Raw genomic sequence first — 20,506 nt, forward strand, 5'->3', positions numbered from 1 at the left:
AAAGACAATGGAGAACACGTGCAACCATTTTACAGAGTAGTGGGAAAATATTTGCAAAAAATATATTTGCAATTTTACAGAGTATTAAAGCTCGCGAGGAAGGTAGACAAAAAGGTCCTGCTGTACCCACACCAATGGTCACACCACGTTCCACACCAATGCGTCCTTTGCCACAACCAGCTGTCTATAATCGTTATGATCAAGAAAGGTTTATTAGACAAAAGGAGGAAACAGAAGGATTCAAAATTGACACAATGGGTACTTATCATGGAATGACTTTGAAATCTGTAACAGAAGGCACTAATCCCGCAGTCAGAAAACCGCCAAGCAATCCATCTGCAACTCCTAATTCTGGTTTGCTACCAACTTCTGCCGCTAAACTTACTCCGCAACAAGCAGCGCAAAATAAGCGACCAAGCAGAACTCCTATCATCATCATTCCAAGTGCAAACACATCACTGATTACGATGTATAATGCGAAAGACATATTACAGGATCTAAAATATGTCAGTAACGAAGAAAAACGTACACAAGGTTGTAAACGAGAGAACGAGGTCCTTTTGCAGCGTAGAAAGGAAGGTGGTCTTACTGTTCCATACAGGGTAGTGGATAATCCACAGAAACTTACGAATGCAGATTGAGAAATTTTTTCAAAAAGTACATATACCTTCTTTAATACACAAACAATATAATGTTTATTTGTACAAGCAGAATGTAATTTAATTGATTTTTATTTTTATAGTTTGTGCATTTCATTTGAAATACGACGAAATGAGACTAGACTCGAACGTAGCACGTTGGGCAGTAACGGTAATCGAACTGAGTCGGACAAAAAGACACTTGGATCGGGCAGCATTAATGGTATTCTGGGAACATCTTGATAAGTACGTACTTAAACGTTCAATCTTCAAATTAGTACATAATATTTCAATTATTTTACCTGATGTCTTAATTTTTACAGACATATGATTAAGAATAAGCCACATCTTCGATTTTAAATTTAATATCATTAAAGACGGTAATTAATTTGGGTGCACGATTTTCGCTAAAAGATTATAAAATGAAGTATTGTACATATTATCGAGCAAATTAACATCTGTGTACATATATACACACACATATTCATGAAATGCGAAAATTTGTCCCGTGCGTCCTCATTTGAAGAGTCCAATTATGGGAGCTTGGCAGCAATCACTATTAACAAAGACTAATTCCTGTGCGTTCCCCTAAAATAAACGCATCTTCAAGGAGTCCGGACGTACATCGAAAATAGTTCATACGCGTAACATTATTAATCTTCCGATTCGTTTTTACACAATATTCTGAATTGTAAGATTAATATCCATATGCAATGTTCACGTAGTGAAGTCCTTAATGTGGTATCGGTTACTCTAGTATAAACTGATGTGCCTATTATTAAGCGAACAACAAGAAGCATTATTCTTAAAACATAGAATATGAAAAATAACATGTTTGGTATATTCATAATATATATGTACCAAAAATCGAAGCAACATGAGGAAGTTAGAACAAAAAAGAAAATGTTATATTCACGATGTGGTACATTCCGTGAAGCGTTTATTAAAGAACCAAATAAAGAAAGACCTGCACATGTCGCTCATGTATCTCAGTGTTTGTCTTTTGCTTCCACCCACTGTTTCAGAGTGTAAATGAAAGAAAAATCCAAACGGATTATTCGTTCTCGACACGATGTCAAGTTCTTTGTAATTCGCTGCACGACGGGTTGGAGAATTCCCCGGGGGGGTTAACTTCGATGTTTTGCCTCCCTAAAAAGCGGAGCCAAAGTAAATCGCTTCTGGGCATCGACAGTTGCTCTACGATATCGGTACTGTTTATACAGACAATTGAATCTTCCTAACTCAATTACTGCCATCCTATTAGATTAACAGTTACGCGATAGCCGCCGCGAGAAACTTTCTAACCAGTTCTTGAAGAAATACCTAAACAAAACATCTCCCTTACAGACACTTCTCTTTACTGCTACGTGTTGTAAATAACATATAAATAGCCGAGCTATTTACGTTGTTGTAGGCCAAGTTTGAGAAAGCCTTAAACCTCCGTTTACCCCAAGTAGTTTTGCAGCAAAATAAACAATAAAAAAAACATGAACAATTAAAAACTAATAAACAAGATATCGGTCCTAAATTAAATAGCTAAGAAATGGCGATTATGTGAACCAAGAAGCAGTTTTTAAATACAGAATAACAATTATAGAAGAATGATTTCTGGCATCAGCTAGTTCATATTTGAATGGTGCACATTTGAAGCATCTTATCACGAAATCTGATCCGGTTGAAGACCATTAATATCTACAAATTGAAACGAGTTTACTGCATAGAAATATCGACTCCTACAACTTTTGAAAAGTATTATGAACCACTCTAACAAGTTTTATTTCACGCTTCACGATCAAAGGTCAATCTGTAGAGAGACGAGCGTGGCATTGGGGGAAACGATGCATGCCAGGAGTACGCTTCGCTTGACTTGCTCGCACTGAACTTTGAAGATTAAGGTCTGCCGATCACGGAAATTCCCTCTGTTCTGATAGCGGCATCGCAGGTCATGCGAACGTTTGTTAAGTCCACGTGCAATTTCACGTATGATAAGCCAATGGCATTTTGAAATTCGCTTAATTAATTGCCATTCTGGCTTAGATTATACGTTGTAAAATCCACTTGAAATAAAATAATTTCTACTGCGCGGATTATTCTGTCCCTCGTTCCAATTGTACATACAATTAGTATTATATACATTTGTCCAATTCAAGAAATAAACTTTTACATAAAATAAAGAACTTGGGATACTTGGAAGCTTGGTATCCTCTTTATTCCTCATTAGAGGTCCTCCTTATCTTTCTAGTGTTCGGTATACCAAACCATAAGAAATAAATATTTTGCAGCAATTTAGGGAAATTTATAGTTACATTGGGCGCAATTAGGCTGTACACAGGGAATCCCTGGCAGTACTGGGGGTAAATGAAGAAAACCAGGCCTTGGAGAAAGATGATCTGTAACTTGAGCGTACACATGATCTCTCAACTGTTGTTGTGCGCCAGAATTGAAATAATTATTATACTGAACGTTTAAAGCTACTCCTTCTTGTTCATGCTGTCCACTGTTTTTGATAGGCAAAGTGGTGCAAGTCGTCGTATCTACTATACTTTTCGGAAACTGGTCGGGGACGATGTTTAACAAGCAGTAGCCGTCTCCGTAGAAATTCCTAGACAGACTGGAGTAGATTGGAGCTAGCATAGTGCCAGCGAGTTGTTCGCTGGGCCTGGTCTCACTGATGTTTTGCGGCGGTCGGAAGGCTGAAGCGTAGGCTGTTGAATTAATCCCGAAACTGTCGCTGGCAAAGTATTCGATTGCTTTCAACAGGTCTTGGCCGCATCTCTGCAACACCAGTTGTAGTACCGACAGCTTTGTGTTGGGAAAGAGGCGAGCCAGTGTTTCCACCGAGGTCTGAGACACGCTGCTCTCTTTTGTTTCCTCTGGATTGTTCACGTTGAATACTAGGCTTTTGTACTTTGTCGTGCTCTCGTTGCTCGTCTGTGAAAAGGGTATCGATCAATTAGGTATCCAATATTTTGGCTATTGTTGATACTACATCCCTTAATCGTAACTTAAATTTAAAAATATCGCACTACAAGTATTCGCGCTATTGCTAACGTCTTTATTTAAGTACTTTGGAGTTTCCTCAATTTTTAAGAAGTAATCGTTAAAATAATACGAATATCTTTAAATATGGTTAATAAATGATCACGTACTGGGGAATCTTGACACTGATTGTTCGAAGAGTCGTCATTTCTCGAATCCTCCACTTCTAGATCCTCTTTTGGCGGGGGATCTTCCTCTTTGTTGGTGCCTACAGCTGACTTTGGCTCGGTTACTGCCATCCCGAATATTTTCCCCGGTGGCAATCGACTGAGTTTCTGACCAGTTGCCACTTTAGCCATTTTTAGGGCAATGGCGTCTTCGGCGGCCTGCTGTCTCTTGAGGGCCACCTTCCACGATCGAATAAATGAAATTAATCGCGATAAATGGAAACGGAAGTATACAAATCGACATGGGGATGAAAAATGAAGTCAGATCGGATCATGACTCTGCGCCCAATTTATAAATGGACTGGCCGCTTAGCCGATACTGCATATGTGTTTTCTCAACGGCCAATGTCAATAGAGATACATATGGGACCATTTGGCACGTGTTATTCCCGGCTGGACCACCCACTATATTGTTTCACATCGTCAGGATTATTGAGGAAGTCCGACAGAGAGTCTCTCTTTTAGATTTTACGCTTCTCCCAGAAAGAACACGAAGTAACCGAGAATATCGATTCCAAAGATCCCGGAATCAACGATGATATTTCGAAGATCGTGCTATTTTTCAAAAGTATTCGGAACTGCAAATTAACTCGGGGTATTTAAGACAAATTTCAATCGTCGTTGCAATTGGATGTTTCAGAAATTTACGTTATTACTACAGACGCGGACGTAAATGTGAAACAAATCAAACAAATTAGCCGACTAATTGGCAGAAGTTAAACAAGCTTGATTCAGAGGCCAACATTTTCCGCGTTTCGTGCAAGTTTATTTGAGAAACCGGCGGCAACGTTTTCATCGAGCGGATCGAGAGGATGGATGAAGTATCGAGTGTCATAATGCCTATGCAAACAGAAATGAAACGTAACACCGAGCGTTAATGGATTTAATTCCTCTTCTCCCCTGGTTTGATCGCCTCTCTTTCTCGTACCAGAGAAAGAGGAGATCGAGTGGCACAAGTGCAATAGAAACTAAATATGTCTTTGTCATTAGTTTCTCCTCTGACTTCTCTTTTATACCTTTTCACCTTTTTCCATTTTATTTTTTATACAGAAATCGAGGAATTTTAATAGTAAATGACCCTACTAAATAACCGGGGGCGGAATGGTTTTATTAAATATCAAAGGTGGCAAAGGTGACCTTTCTTTTTTCTTTATTTCCGCCTATTTCCAGCAAAATGGAAGATGCTTCATTAATCATTGCCAATATGTTAAAAAGTTATGACAGTCGAAGCGACGTTATAGAACGTTCACGGTTTTACCGTTTCAAATAAACGCAAATAGAATGATAGGTGACAGTGCCTTCGGAGACACTGAGAGGTTTTTAAAATGACGAAAAATGAAAAGCAAATTAAAAAGAAATAAAATTTATCGGAATATAATATTTAAATCTAACGCTATTGTTTGTCAAATAAGCAGAAGTCGGAAAATAATCTTACTTGAGCTGCCATGACCCTTTGCCTCTCAGCGATCAAAGAACACTTTGGACACAGGCACTCCCTGTAACGACACTCTCTCTTGTGCCCCCTCAACCAGGAAATCAAGCCGTGGTTTCTACACCGAGCACACTTGGGTCTCCTCTGCTTCAGCTCGCCCTCTTCCTCCTCGTTCTCCACTTTATTTTTGCTCTTCCCACGCAACATACTATTCCAATCACCCACTAACAATGGTCCGCGGATTTATTCATCTCGATTCATCAGGCAGCGAACGGAAGAATCAGAAAGGAAATATGTAAACGAAGATACGCAAAGACGTAACATGAATAATGTTGCCCAAAAGCGAGTGCACGAATAGAATCGAATTACGAGTGAAACTGTAAAATAAACGAAGAAATTGCAAACTAAGTGGAGTCTCAGGACGATTGTTGATGGACGACTGAGTAGCCAGCCGGCCGAAAGAAATCTCGCTCTAATCTTCGGCAACATTTGGATTTTTCCGTGGTGCCGCGCGATTGGCTCCACACCGCGTACACGCTGCCTGCCTCTGCGGTGATTCCAGCATCCCTCCGGAGGAGCAACAAGACAAACATCCACCGGACCACCCTTTCCTCACGATTGGCCCGTCGATGTTTGTTCTCCTCGCCACTCCTACCCGGTCAGTTCTAGCCTCCTTCTAGACTTCGCAGATCCGCTGACACTTGACGCAGAGAGTAACGAAACGTCTCATTATCCATCGCCAAAATGCCTTCCGACTTTTGCGCAATCTTTCAAATATTTCCTCACCTATGTCCTTCGTTCGAGTCATTTTTCCAGTTCCTCCGCAGAATCAGTTGCTCATAACGGATGTCCGAGGCAGGGTTTCGACGTGTGTCGAAGTTGGAGAATTTTAACGAAGGAACGAGAATGTATCCGCGCTGTGAATACGAGAAATAAAAATAGAGAGAGATATATTAAGGAAAATGGTAAATAAAAAGATAAAATGATACTTATAGTAGTTGCGGTAGTCGAAAGTGGCTGGGACTGGTAGTGGGAAGAGAACGTGGTTGTCGAGAAGAAATTAGTTGCCAAGAATCAAGATTGTATAATTCGCAGTTTTATCTTTTTTTTTTCTTCACGAGTACAGATTCGTAGCCGGTTAACGGTTTCGGAGTGTGGATAATAATAATAAACGAGCCGTCGCAACAATAAATCGATCATTTGATATCGTACTTTTTTTTTCGTCTCTTCTTTGTTTCGCTAAATATTAAACGTTCTTTGTGTCGTTCTAGACGCACTCCCGCGAATATAGTGTGGAACGCGCAGCCATGATATGTGATTCCTTCGTTTTCGTCGATCTACGACTGATCAAAGGTGGGAGTTAACCGAGTTTCATCAATCTCTCGTCGCATACAGGTCCTCCGTCTTTGGTAATCGAGTGATTCCCTTTTGATTTTTACACGTGTATTTTTCCTTTTATCTTACATTTTTATACTTCCTGGGTTCAACCTGGACAGATGGATAATATGATATAGAGCATTGATATGATAATTTGTCGATATGGTAAACTTCGTTGACTTTCTCTTTAAAATTCTAATTCGATCACGCGGTCACTTTGTTTTCCTTCTAGTCGAACATAACCTATCCCCCACCTTCGATTTAACCGCCATTTGTCATCGGTTCCTTAAAACTCATAAATATTTCTTTTTACACTGAATTTCTGCAGGAAGCGAGGTGAACAAGCATTATTTCTCTTCTCATGGTCGTTACATCATTTATGTTCCTTCTCTCTTTCGTAAAAGTAACGAGAAGATACGAAGATATTATCAAGAGAATATTTTTAAAATCGATCATCAGTTAACAACAAGCTTAAGCCTAAGTAAATTCCCGTAAATAACGGCAACGTATTTCTTGGAATTTGGCACGAACGACCTTCTTTTCCTCGTTCACAGTCCCGAACATAGGAACTCGTTATTCGAAGACGAATTTTATTAGACTCTCCTTTCTCTTTTTCATTTTTACGACGATTATTGGTTATTATTCTATTTTAAGTGATAGAAGTCGATCGATATCGCGTCGATATACTCTCCCCTCCTCTTCTCTCTAAAAAGCTCATTGGAATTAATCTATAGAAAGAACGACGAAGAAAAATCGGATAGAAAAAAAGTTTCCTATCCCTCACACAGGATTCGAACTTGGGTCGTTCGATTACAAAGCAAGCACCTTAATCATTGTGCTATTATAGAATACAAAGTCGTAGGGAAATTTTTCGTTACTTATATTACACTATCTAATTTTTTACATCTTTAAGTATATCTTTAATATAACAATATTCCGCTTGCATTTTCTTTAATATTGCACCTATTTGCATACTGCATCCGTAATGCATCTTCCTTTTTTTTTTCCTATTTTTCATAGAAAAATTTAACGAAGCGATCTAATCACTCTGAAACCTATTAATTTCTCTTCTAATAATTGTATCTACAAATTTCTATAATAAATGTTTCTGATATAAATGTTGCCTATCTTTTAACATTTTATCTACTCAAATCTGTTCTCTCATAGCATTTTCTTTTGAACTTCATCTTCGAATAACAGCCCCGACTGGATTACGAAGTGTCAAGGTACATCAGACATTCGTGGACACACAATAAAAAATAAAGCGTAATATCGTAAGAGATCCATCGTGATTTGTATGTTTCGTGGTCGTGCGTGCCTTGGTAATTATAACACGATAAAAAATTTATGCTCTCGATGTATGCGTGTACGTTATTCTTCTTGACGCGTATAAACTTTTCAAAATTGCAGACCGCGCGATCTATCGCGCATGCGCGACATGAGCGCGCGCTCTTTGAACGAGGACGAAGTATGCGGTTTCACTGAAAGAAATCTTCAATTCAATGTAATTCTTTGACGCGATCAAATTTTCGGATTAATCCTTTAAAAATCACGAACTCGAAGTATAAAACAAAGCACGGTTTTGCGAGATTTCGTGTAACAGCTAAAAAAGGAGATACCAAAATTCATAAAAAGGTACACCGACTTCCATTACGGATAATACATCGAATCTCCCTTTCAGTAAGATAAAAATCGTCAAAAGTGTCATTGCAGGTCAGTCGACGTGATTGAAAAAGGATTAAATTGGTATTTACGATTACGAATTCTTGCAAAAACATGAAAAAAATGGAAATCGACCTACGATCACGCAGAAGAAGCTCACAATTTATACAAATCACACCGATTGGCCCCGAAAAAATCATAGAATACGATTTATCGATTTCTAATTCGCATGTGTATGTGTTTTCCTCTACCCCCGCCCCTTTTAACTTGCCTTCCTTTTTCCCGTCTCTCAGCTTGCTGAGGGTCGATTTCATAAGGTCAGATTCGCCTTTGACTAGACTCTATTTAACCTTGCATCTAAATATAACAGTGAGTATATATATATGTTTATATACTCATACACAGATACGCGAGTGCACGTATGTATATATGTATGTATGTATGCATGTATGAATGTATATATGTATGTATGAATGTATATATGTATATATGCATGTACGCGTTTGTGTATCAGGTTGCCGCAAAATTAAAGTAACACTGGCCATTGTATCGTTACAAATCTTTTCAACGTTATAACGCTCGAGTAATAAGTTAAACACGATTGACTAGAGATTCTCTTTGTTTGTAAGCTTTTTCATCGAAATCCACGTGAATTTTTCCAACGATAATTGATCCCGGGAAATCAATTGACGCGAAACCGGCCCTCTTCCAATAAATGTGCACACACGTATCTGCTCGTATGCTCACGGTTACAATGTAAGATATGTGTGTTTCTTCCGTGAAATAACCGCCAGTGTTCATGATTTGACAGTAATAATAATGATCATAGTAATGACACTGATCGTTTGTCTATCGTAATATCGGCAGGATAACCTTTGTTCTCGTTTATCCCGTTAACATGTTGGACAGAATAGAGCGTTCGTCCCTTAAAGCTATCGATACGAAGTGTTGAACATCGGCACGAGAAGACAAAACGGCGACCGCGTACAAAATGGCTGGAAACGTAATTCGTTGATGTTCACCAAAAACGAGCAACGCAGACTCTCTACTAACCAAATTAGTGACTATTTTTTATCTACTCGTGCCTTCGTTTCATATCTTAAATAAAAGGAAGTCTCGGCTTCCACAAATACAGAGACGTCGTTGAATAACAGCTAAATACAAAGAAAACTATAGTAATCGATCGCTCCAACAAAGTCAAGGTGGATAGTTCGGACAAATTTTTCAAGTTCAACAGAATCCAGGTATTCTCATATACGAAAGAACGGTCCATGAGAATGATCCTTAAATGTTTATAAGTTTATTCTATTCGTTTGTCAGTGATAGCGATAGCACATCTAAACGACAGGTATCAGTATTGAAAATTTTGTCCAAACTTAATCCATACACCTCACTTGCAACAATAAATGCGAGTAGCAAGATGAACGAAACTCGAGATGAGGAACAAACGAGCCCTTCGCGGCGAGTCCCTTTAATTAACGTCTTCTCGCAAACACTAACACGCCTACGTCTGGTACGATATACAGGAGGAAAACACTAAAATCTGGGTCAACACGGGAAATGTGTGGTGCCTAATGAACCTGTGTGTTTGTGCGTGTATATGTATGTAAGCTTTTGTTTTTACGTGTATGTGTATGTGTGTGTACATGTTTTGTATCATCCAACGTGTCGAGTAATAAATCCTAATTAGCATCGTTACAAAAACCTTACAACTATTCAACAAAAACCAATCTCGTAACAACTTTTACCTAGTTTAGTCGTTTCTCGTTCGCATGTTCACTCCTATGCTTCACCTCTGGCTGGAGAAACTTATACGACACCGGTCTCGAAATGATCATTACAGTAGTCTCAGACAACGGTCTTGGAAGATTTTCGTGAAAGAGCTTTTTCTTTCTTGGATCGTTGAATGTGTTCGGTATGCTCTTGTACATTAATATTAATACGTGGTCAAGATTAACTTTGTACTGACTGCTCTTTCAAGGAAAACCCGTTTGTTTCGTTGGACACGAAAAGGACGATCGCTTTTGTAATCGGTTCTTGGTCTAAATCGGTGTTTCCGGTTAGAACGATCGCAGCCCTTCCATATAGTAAGCTCGGGATAGTCGAACAGATGGTCAAAATGTATAATGATCCACTAACGAGCTGACTGGTACAGAATGAAGAACGCGTTCGCGTCGTTGGTCACGTGAAACCTAGGAGGCGGACCGAATACGTCGCTCTGTATCAAAATTAAAAAATCTATCGATAGTGTAGAGTACGTTCGGTTAGAAAGAGACTACAAAGCGGCCCTAATGCTCTGAATCGATCGTCGTAACGATCAGCACATTATATCCCATCGAACATAACCTTACAATATCCGATCATTCATGGAGGTCTTAATATGCTCTAGAAAATTTGTTTCGCGTAAGAATAAGCTTCTTAACGAATAAAGAGCATTAGATACACCCTGTACGACACGTGGTTTCGCGGATGTTTATCGTCCCTTTCGTTTGCGCAAATCTAACCTATTCTATCTAATGGTCGTGTCGAGACTACCGCGGTCGATGCCATGCCGGGTGGAAAAATCGGCGCAAATGTTCTTGCTCTTGTCGTCCTCTAGCTTCTTGTTGCCTGAATACGCGATGCACCACGTCTTCTTGTTATTACGGATGTTCCAATTTCGATCAGTTACATTACGCAGCATTTTTCCTTCAGGCTGTTTGCGTTGTTGCTCTGTACCGGCTGCAATGAAACAGATCTGTTTTTCTCGAGCATCAGCAGGTCCCGGAACAAAGCGTTCACGTTATGATTTGTCTTGGCAGAAGTCTCCAAGAAACCGCAGCCCCAATTGGCTGCTTCCGCTGCACCCTCGCTCATCGATACCTCACGCACCGATGGACTTTCGTCACATTTGTTCCCAACCTGTACAAATAATTGGGCAAAACAAATCGGAAAATTAAATCATGCCATTGACTTAAACGAATTAATTAAAGTTTCTATATAATCGAGAAGTTTAAAAAAATTGACAAAGCTATTTATAAATAGAAAAGCTGATCAAAAATAGGTCTCACCAGCATGATAGGTATCTGCGATATGTCCTGTCCCTTAAGCTCCCGAATAATGGCCCAGATTGGTCGTAGTTCCTCTAGGCTTTGCCGTGAGCATACCGAATACACCAGGATGAAGGCGTGACCTTTGCTTATGGAGAGTCGCTGCATCGCGGGAAACTGATGAGACCCCGTTGTGTCCGTAATTTGAAGCGTGCATATGTTTTTATTGCAGCTTATCACCTGAAATATCGTAGTATAATCGTCCCATTTCGTTCAAGTATCTCGTTTCCGTTGTCCCGCTTCTCGTCGCACACACAGCACAGGTCTCAACAGTTTCGCCAACGAAGCTTTTATACTTTTTCTTTTTCGCAATTCCTCGGTAGTTTCGATGTGCTTGAAATTGTCACAGCATCGATCGGTTAGAGAATAATTTCAATTTATTGCAATCTCGATCGATATCGACTGTTCGATACCACCAACTCATCGAGGAATCGATCGATCAAGACCATTGGTAATCTGAATTATCCACTAATCGAACAACCGCGCAATCTCAATCGCAGCGCGATCTATAACGCTTCAATACGAAACACAGATAAATATCGACACACGATAACATAAAACTGTATCAACTAAGAACTGCAGTATTCGTATCTAAAAATGTATACGACGTTGAAAACATTGTTGATTATTAAATAGTAATAGGATAATTTGAAATTTAAACGTATGCAAATTAATCGGAATGAATCTTTAACCTAACCCTATTATCTCAATTTATCGAGACGTTGTATAATAACGTCGAGAATAACGATTCGAAATGCAATTAAAAAGAGAAATAGTTGGTCGAAGAGATCGATTGTTTATTCACGGTTCGATTCTATACGAGTCTCGCGATTACAGAACAAGATAATGGCTGAAAGATGAACGATTAGAGCAATGATCTTGCATCATGTATGAATCATCGGCGAAGCGTCAGCAGTTTACGTCACGACAGTCCCTGCTACTTATCTGATCTGGAAAATCTATTACCACTGTTCCATATACGACATATCTCTACTACTTGCGTCGTCTGTCCAATCCAATTCTATACTACTCTCAACCGTCAATTATCAAACATGCAATTGTTTCGAAATCAAGATCGCGAAATCAATTTAAGCGATAAGAAATATGTTAATATCGCAGAAATGATTTCGATATTAAAGAATAAAACAACTTTCTGTTAAAAAATTGTAATACAGTTTGCTTTCATTGCGTTGCTTTTAAAATATAAAGAATAAAATTTGCGCGCGATCGAATCTAACCTATGATTACTCAATATCACATCTATGAATTTTACAGCTCAATTTCTTCGAAAACGATAAATCATATAAGACAATTCCACTCTACAGTTTTAACTTCTTTCTCGTGATATATGGTTTGAATTTAAAATGAAATAAATAAATTCAAAGTACTAGTGTCTATGCACAGGTAAGGACTTGGCTACATGAAGTATACGAATTCACGTATAGTCGTTTTTAGGCTTACCTGTCTGTATGTATCCTCGATAGTGGGTATATAGGACTCACGAAAGGTTCCTTTCACGAAACGCAGCACAAGAGAGCTTTTGCCGACACCGCCCGCCCCAAACACCACCACGCGATAATCGTTGCTCTGCTCCGGCATCCTGACATCTGCCGTCCCGATGATGTTAACCCCCGTCAGCCGGGGTCCCTCCGTGATCCCGTTTAAATCTGTCTGTCGCGCACAACGTACAAAAGCGAAATTGACTCGCACGCCTACGGCTTTTGCGTAAAGGTTGCAGCAACCCTCCGCCACCCTACAACCCCGTTATTTTTTTACGCCTCTGCCGGCTGCTGTTTACATTGACCAATATACTCTCTTTATCCAACTCCCACGAGTGATGACGTTTACCGACTAACTGACTGTATAAAAGGAACCACTTTGAATAGTAATAAAATCGTACATGTTTATAGCGATATTGTATCTCCAATTGTCATCGACCTACAAAGCTCGAGGAAACTTAAAGTGGAGTCACCGAGCTGCTCCACGTGCTCTTTTACCTTTATAATTATATTTTTCTTTCCTTCTCTCTTTTTCTCTCTTTTCATTCTTTTTTTTTATTGGTATTGTGATGCTTGATCAAGAGTTTGTTCGCTGAAAAAAGCGACGACCTGATATAAATGGCACTTCATAATCCTCTTATGACCCGTAATCATCCCTCTATATGTGTATATATTCAACAAGTGATGTTTGAGATTCGAGACTCTTGTCATCGTTATCAAACAACGTTTCCATCGGGACGTTCACTTCGGAGTCAATAGTAACACTGAAATCAGCTTCAGGAGCTCCTACATCAAGTTTCGATCAATTGCTACCAATCACTACCGAAATCAATTACAAAGAATCCAATAAAAATAATCAGTACAACCAGCAGAGGTACATTCCAGAAATATTTTTGACCGATTACTGAACCACGACCACGGTTAAACGTCGCGTCACGAGTCGCATTAGGCGATAAGATCATGATCGCATTGACCCGGTGATGCGGAGGGTCTGCAGAGAGTAAAGTGTCTGGTGAACCTGGTGGAGCAGACGACACTATAGCGTGCTTTCTTTCCTTCAAACAAGTCACTTGGACTTGTAATAGGCTACACTGTCCCAGAAGAAGACGTTGATGTTCCCGATGCACTTCTCTGGCTCTTCTTCCTAGTTCAGAAAACAATAATAAACACCAAGTTCGAGGTTGCCCCTTGTTAAAGTTCAAGGAATCCTTTGCCAACCCAAAGAAACAGGCAACGTGCCAGACTAAGAGCTTTCTCGAGCCGGGACGATAACAACTAGCTTGACCGAAGATGTTTGTCCAGTGTCGATGTCCGAATGACACGGGTCAGTTATCCAATGTCCAAGTGCCTTAACCACGGCCGTTAATTAGCAAATGATCGATCGACGGGTGTTGCGCTCGATTTCCACCGGCCACGGGATCAGCACATTCGCAACACTCTCTGTCTCCGGCCACTCGCTGCCGTGAACTTTCACGATCTTGAAGGAAAACGAAGCGCACGCCCTCCGCACCGGGGCTCACCCCACTCCGCTGGTGGAGCGTGTATATGTGCGTTAGGTACGTGCGCACTACGCCAAAAGTGCCGTGGAAAATCAATAGCGCGTTCATGTGCCAGTGCACACGCACGTGCATCACCGACTATGGGTGATCTTCAATCTCTCTTTCCTTGCTTTTGTAGGATTCAGTTTGCAACTGTTCTTTCCTCTTCTAAGACAGTTTTGGCGAATTTGTTCCACATAGGAACAATTAACTTGCAGTGACTAGTTGTGTTGTTTGTTATGGTTCCTAAAAACTTGCATGCATGATCAAAATGAGGATCTGATAGGTATTTAGTTTGATAACGATGATTAAGGAAATTACAAAGAAACAAAAGACATAGGTATTCTTATGCGTTACGTTTCATATTCTAATTGTCTTAACTATTATATGAATCTTATATAACATTAATGTAAATAATAATACATGGTTTGGTGGAAAACATCATAGGAAGATTTTGTATAGCACAGCCATAGGGTTATTACAAAAATAATATAATCGTATTGCAGTCTTGAATTTGATTAATTGTCTTTTAGTAGTGGATTCTTTGTGATAACGTCACAACCCTCATTTTCTATAGACTCGTATGTCCATTTACGATTATTCCTAGCAAAAAGTTTATTCTTAATACTTGTAAGAACTAATGCAACTTCCATACAACTATCTTTTATACCAAACCTGCATTCATGACCACACTTTGAGGAAGAGCATTTATAACAGGGAAAATGACATCCAGCGCACCTCAAATTTAAACAATCACATAGGTCATCTCCTGTTTGTACATAAACACCATTTTCATCATATGAAGCGTGTCTTTTGTGGCCTTGATACAATCGTCGATGAAGTTTCCGTTTTTCTCTTTCACTGTGTTCTGGATCAAAATTTCTAAGAAATTTTTTTGTCACGCTATCTACACCCTTTTGACGCGATCCTCGAGTGCTTTTCTGTTATGAAAAGGATTATAAAAATTCGACAAAATTGAAAACTTAATGTTCATGCTAATGTACCGGAAACTTACTCGTTCGACACGTGGAGGGGTCTCTAGATTTGGAGGTGCGGGATTTTCAGTAGAAGTTGTACTTCCTGCATCCATATCTCACATTGAAATTTTAACAAAAAGCGCTTTGCAATAATCCTGATTAGAAATTTTGATTTACATAACCTCTATCTTATGAAGTAGCAGTTATAATCTTCGACATTCGTTTTACAGATGACATAGATGTGAATATGTACATTTAGAAGAAAAAGAAATAAATCACAGGATATGAATGAAAAATCAATCGTAGTTTTCTCTACTTACTTTTTCACATTTGACGACTGATGTTTCAAAACACACTGTCTTATAAGTAACACCACGTGTTGAATGCATCAGCGACATCCTTTGAAATTATAAGGAAATAATTTAAAAATAACTTCCTTTATCGATAGTCGATATATTCATTAATTTATTATTACAAATGAAATAAAGTTCATTTGAACTTTATTAATAACAATATATAGGTATAAAAACAGTAATAGACGAAGAAAGAAATAGATATCTCCTATTTTGTAACACATTTTGGAAACTCTAAAGCCACTTCCATCTTTAGTATCATTCCCAACGTTACCGATTCTGTATGGAACCACATTACCATATTGATAATGGAATTAAAGCTACATTTAAATATAAAGTTATAAATAAAAAATAAATTAAAACATTTTACTTTCACAAACTAAATATAGAATTCTATTTTTTATACAGTAAATAAATTTATAGTAAACTAATAAGTAAAGTAAATAACTATTCCTTCCATTTAAACAGTGCAGTTCTTCCAGTAAATTATTTTTCAAAATATAAAAGAGAACAATATATTGTTTGAAATTTTATTTTATAACTTATCAGTATTTTATAAAATAAATGTTGATATGATCAATTTTTACTCATTTTTAAAATGAGGTATATACTAAATGTTATCATATGCGCTAGTTCAGATACATTGGAAACAGCCTTTTTCTCTTTTTTTTAAAATAAATTTTACGTATAATTCGATTGATCTGTTATAACTCCACAGTCATTTCTATTTCTACAATACACCTATGATATATAATGCAATATTAACTGAATGAATCCAATTAATATATTCTAATATAAATTTTAAGAAATATTTTTCTCAAACATCAGGAAATTATTTCAATTTGCATATAATTTATTATACATGCAATTTAATATAATAACGTTGAAGTTATCTGAGTGCATTTTCATAGAGAAAACTAATAAATTAATAATAATTTCATGAAAATCCTTAGAAAAATATGCAGATTGTAATTTTCGACGATGAATAACTAATAGTATTATATTTGTAATACTTTGATCTTCTACCTACGGATCACGCCAGGTTCATTCATTTTATAGCTGTTGAATACTCGCATATTGCGAAAAGGAAGTAAAAAAGATTAGCACTAGAAACGTTAGCTTTAACGAGATTATAACTTTATTAATATTAACGTATAAGAACTATATTGTTTGGTATGCACGCGACTTTTTTTTTCTTCTTTTTATATTAATAGCCTGTAGGTAGAGTTGTGTAACGTTCGGTCGGTAACCGAAGTAATTGTGTTACCACAATTTAAGTATAAATTTTTTTTCCAAGTAATATTGACTACCATATTCCACTTACTTTCTGATCTATCTTTTTTAACAAAACAAATTATGTGTATTACCCAGTAATTAAAATATATTCTTATTTTGTAATCATCAAAATACACCAATTTTTTAAATCCAAAAATATATATTACATACTGTGAAACTTACTTTAGGATGTATAAAATTGTCGTGATTGATTTAGAATTTAACGTCCTACTAATTCAAAAGAGATTGTATTGAAAATTAACGTACTAAAGTAAAATTTTGTTCGGAGAAAGAAACTCTTCGTGAGCTTCAATTTTCTACATAAATTGATAAATAAAGTAATATTGAATGGCTCATTTCAGTATTAATTTCCAAATGAATAGTATGCTAGAAAATGTTAAGATGTAATATATGTCACAGTCAATTGTAACGGTTATACATAAATTTATTTATAATGTGCCATTATAATACATGTTCCGAAAAGCTTCCTCTACCATAACTAAATTATCATATAAAACATGAAGTTATCCATCTAGAAAAATACTAGTCCATGGAAAGTGTCTAAACGTTGTAGAAATTTTGCAATGGAATAAATACCGATGTTTTCAATAGTTTTACAATTTCGTTTGTCTTAACTTCTTAATTAAGGTGTTCTTTAGTAAATATGCACTCTTCAGAAAAGATAGGAATGATATGTTCCCGAATTGACTCGTGCTTATATCTTTTAACAAAATTTTATTATTAAAAAGTGTTAACAATAATCACAGCTTATGTAATGAAATCTGAAAGAGCTGCATCAACAAGTATGTAATACAGGTGTTACCTCAGTTCTGTAAGGGTTTTCTTTTCTCTACTAAATAAATATTATAAAGAATAACTGATTCTCAGTTTATAACAAAAGGAACTTTATTTTAATACGTGTATCTAACACGCATAATCACCGGAAGAGCTGTCGTTGCATATTGGCGGGCGGTTTATGTAAACCCTTCGGGCAAAGTTCGCTAGATGTCGCTACCAGTGATTTTCGGCGCTATCTGCAGCTTTCCCGCCAAAGCTATTACCCCCTCACAAAAATGACTTGGGCGCGAAATTACTTTTTTTTTATTTACATAGGTTCTTGAAAGTTTATTTTTACTATCTGTTTGTGATTGACTTATTGTCGTCAATGGAAGATCCAGTTGTGCTACAAACGCTGGTTTTAATCTATCAATTGATGTGGTTTTTCCTTCTCCGTCGATTATTATGATAAATCTGTTGTCTAATCTCTTTACCAACTTATATAAATCAGAGTATGGTGGCCTTAGTGGAAGTTGTACTTTGTCCACTCTTAAAAATACATGTGAACAATTATATAAGCTTTTATGTACAAACAGTTTTACCCTGTTGTAATGCTGTGACAGTGAAACTTCACACTTTCTTGTAATTTCTTTACTGCCACCTTAGTTTCTTGGAGATATAATGTCACAGTTCTCTTCAAAGTATCCAATTTTTACTCAATGTGGTTGCTCTATACATGTGGTTTAATTTTAGTAACTATGACATGCTCACTGTTGGTATTATCCATCACCTTGTTTGCCACTTCTGCCAATGTGCTTTAGTCTGACTTTTCAGACACTGTTAGCAGTCCTCATATGTGGACAGGCATTTTGCTCAACCACAATGATTTAACAAACTCATCAGCTACTACAATACCAGCTAACTGTTTCATCTCTCTCAGGAACTGAGTAGGTTTTCTGTTTGCTAACTCAATATCATTAAAAAATTTAATCACCTGCTTTTATCTAAAGTCAGATAATCTTTTAATTAAGCTTTGTTTAATGTGATTATATTTATTGCTGCTTGAAGGCGACCATATTATATCAAAAACGTATATTATGGTTTCCGAATCTAAATAATCGGATCAAAGCTAATAATCACATCAAATTTTGATTGGTCATTTGTAATTTATTTTAATCGAAATATGTCCCAACCTGTAGAAATCAGATGTCTGATTAGGCTTCTAAAATAGAGGCAATTTACGTTGGCTGCCATGACGTCGGATGCTTCGTAATTTATGTGTGCTTTCACTCCTTTAATAGTGAAATTATTAATGGCGAAGTTCTCGTCTTCTTTACCCGCGCTCTTCGGTAAATTATGGAGGGAATGCATCATTCTTTTCTCTAAAATCTTGAGACGGTATTCTTTTGCAACGTGTCGCGTTTGCACTTATTTCTCTTTTTCTTTTTTTTTTCACTAAATCATACTACTCGGAGTCATCAAACGTAGGAGTCTTGTTCTCCCTACTAAATACTAAATGTGAAGAATACATGATTCTTAATTATAACAAAAGGAATTTAATTTGAATACGTATATAACACCTGTAATCACAACAAGAGCTTTCGTTGCATACTGGCGGATGGCTTGTGTGAATCCTTCAAAGAAGGTTCACTAGATGTCGCTACGAGAGGTTTTTGGCGTTATGTGCGGCTTTCCCGCCACAGTTCCCTTACAGAAAATGCCTTCTGCACGTACAACGGCAAACTTGCGAAGATGTATTAACCCCTGATGCTCATGGTAAATTTGAATTGTCAAGTTGGCATCTTACCCAATTATTTCACAATAGACAACTCGAAGATAAATATTCTTCTTGCATAAATGAGTAAAGAACTGAGATGAAAATTAATTTTACTGAACAGTGCAGTTAATATAAATAGAAATATGAGAAAGTATTATACTATTATGTTGATAATAAAGAGACAAATGATGTATCGAATGTAAATTGTTCGTAACCTTTGAAGTTTTATGATCAGTTAGCTCGTTTGGATAAACACTTTCAATGACAAATTATTTCGTCATCTTTTGTTAAAAAGTTAAATTTTGTATTTCAATACGACTGTCTGTATTCTAAAGTGGACAGTTCTTTATCGAGATCTATGGACATGAGATGAAATGATCTTAAAAGCTTATCAATGTGAATTTTAATATCAGCAATTAATATGATAAATAATAACAAAATTATACAAAAATTATATTATTCATTTAGAGAACAATTTTTGAATTTTCATTTAACAAAAAAGATTATCGACGATTTCAAAGGGATAAAATTGTTGGATAGAAATTTACTCTTGAAGTACAGGTTCTTATCTTCATTTCGAATTACTTGATAATTAAAAACAACCGTTATCTTTTTCCATTATAGCATTTGATAAAAGGAAATGATTTATCGAAAATTTCCAACATATTTTTAAATGCAAATAAAATGTATTCGAAAGTCGGATTGTTTACAATAAAGTTAGCAGTAAGCAGTAGTTGAAAAATCTAATTTTATTAGAAATTAAAACAAAATTTTCCTTTTTTCCATTTATTTGTAACTTCCTATTCAGTGATAATCAAGTTTCATGATTGCTCGATGAAAATTGGAAAAAGATAAGGAAACAAGAACAGCTTATCAATTATCCAAAAAATATATAAATACATATGA

At 37.0% G+C, this 20,506-nt stretch overlaps 5 protein-coding genes across 7 annotated transcripts in view; 1 reads left to right on the top strand and 4 right to left on the bottom strand.

Moving 5' to 3' along the window:
• The window catches only part of hyx (cell division cycle 73 hyrax), a 3,640-nt gene extending 1,506 nt beyond the window's left edge, over positions 1–2,134 (top strand). The window contains 3 exon segments of the mRNA XM_017909043.1: positions 1–657; positions 743–884; positions 962–2,134. Coding sequence (XP_017764532.1) covers positions 1–657; positions 743–884; positions 962–998 — 836 coding nt within the window. The 3' untranslated portion in view covers positions 999–2,134.
• Positions 2,135–2,464: 330 nt separating this feature from the next.
• LOC108553933 (doublesex- and mab-3-related transcription factor A2) lies at positions 2,465–5,512 on the bottom strand. The gene is made up of 3 exons (XM_017909031.1): positions 5,280–5,512; positions 3,788–4,024; positions 2,465–3,569 (listed from the first exon to the last, which is right to left on the bottom strand). Exons 1-3 carry the CDS (start codon positions 5,481–5,483, stop codon positions 2,925–2,927), a joined length of 1,086 nt encoding a protein of 361 aa, XP_017764520.1. The 5' UTR covers positions 5,484–5,512; the 3' UTR covers positions 2,465–2,924.
• Positions 5,513–9,778: 4,266 nt separating this feature from the next.
• Positions 9,779–14,377, bottom strand: LOC108553938 (GTP-binding protein Di-Ras2). 3 transcript variants are annotated; one of them, XM_017909037.1, is made up of 5 exons: positions 14,122–14,377; positions 13,922–14,047; positions 12,866–13,075; positions 11,366–11,584; positions 9,779–11,216 (listed from the first exon to the last, which is right to left on the bottom strand). In XM_017909037.1, exons 3-5 carry the CDS (start codon positions 13,001–13,003, stop codon positions 10,983–10,985), a joined length of 591 nt encoding a protein of 196 aa, XP_017764526.1. In that variant the 5' UTR covers positions 13,004–13,075; positions 13,922–14,047; positions 14,122–14,377; the 3' UTR covers positions 9,779–10,982. The 3 variants fall into 3 exon arrangements, with proteins under 3 accessions (XP_017764526.1, XP_017764527.1, XP_017764528.1); XM_017909038.1 differs by having other exon boundaries at positions 13,922–14,377; XM_017909039.1 differs by lacking the exons at positions 13,922–14,047; positions 14,122–14,377 and having other exon boundaries at positions 12,866–13,163.
• A 499-nt stretch (positions 14,378–14,876) lies between these two features.
• On the bottom strand, positions 14,877–15,782 carry LOC108553939 (ARL14 effector protein). Its single transcript, XM_017909040.1, has 4 exons — positions 15,739–15,782; positions 15,457–15,573; positions 15,117–15,382; positions 14,877–15,044 (listed from the first exon to the last, which is right to left on the bottom strand). Exons 2-4 carry the CDS (start codon positions 15,529–15,531, stop codon positions 14,960–14,962), a joined length of 426 nt encoding a protein of 141 aa, XP_017764529.1. The 5' UTR covers positions 15,532–15,573; positions 15,739–15,782; the 3' UTR covers positions 14,877–14,959.
• Positions 15,783–17,965: 2,183 nt separating this feature from the next.
• LOC108553930 (uncharacterized) lies at positions 17,966–19,194 on the bottom strand. The gene is made up of 2 exons (XM_017909027.1): positions 19,017–19,194; positions 17,966–18,484 (listed from the first exon to the last, which is right to left on the bottom strand). Exons 1-2 carry the CDS (start codon positions 19,192–19,194, stop codon positions 18,048–18,050), a joined length of 615 nt encoding a protein of 204 aa, XP_017764516.1. The 3' UTR covers positions 17,966–18,047.
• Between the last annotated feature and the right edge of the window lie 1,312 nt (positions 19,195–20,506).

This window comes from Eufriesea mexicana, unplaced genomic scaffold (genome assembly GCF_001483705.2).
Source record: "Eufriesea mexicana isolate 0111107269 unplaced genomic scaffold, ASM148370v2 scaffold14206, whole genome shotgun sequence".
In the NCBI taxonomy this organism is placed as follows: Eukaryota; Metazoa; Arthropoda; class Insecta; order Hymenoptera; family Apidae; genus Eufriesea; species Eufriesea mexicana.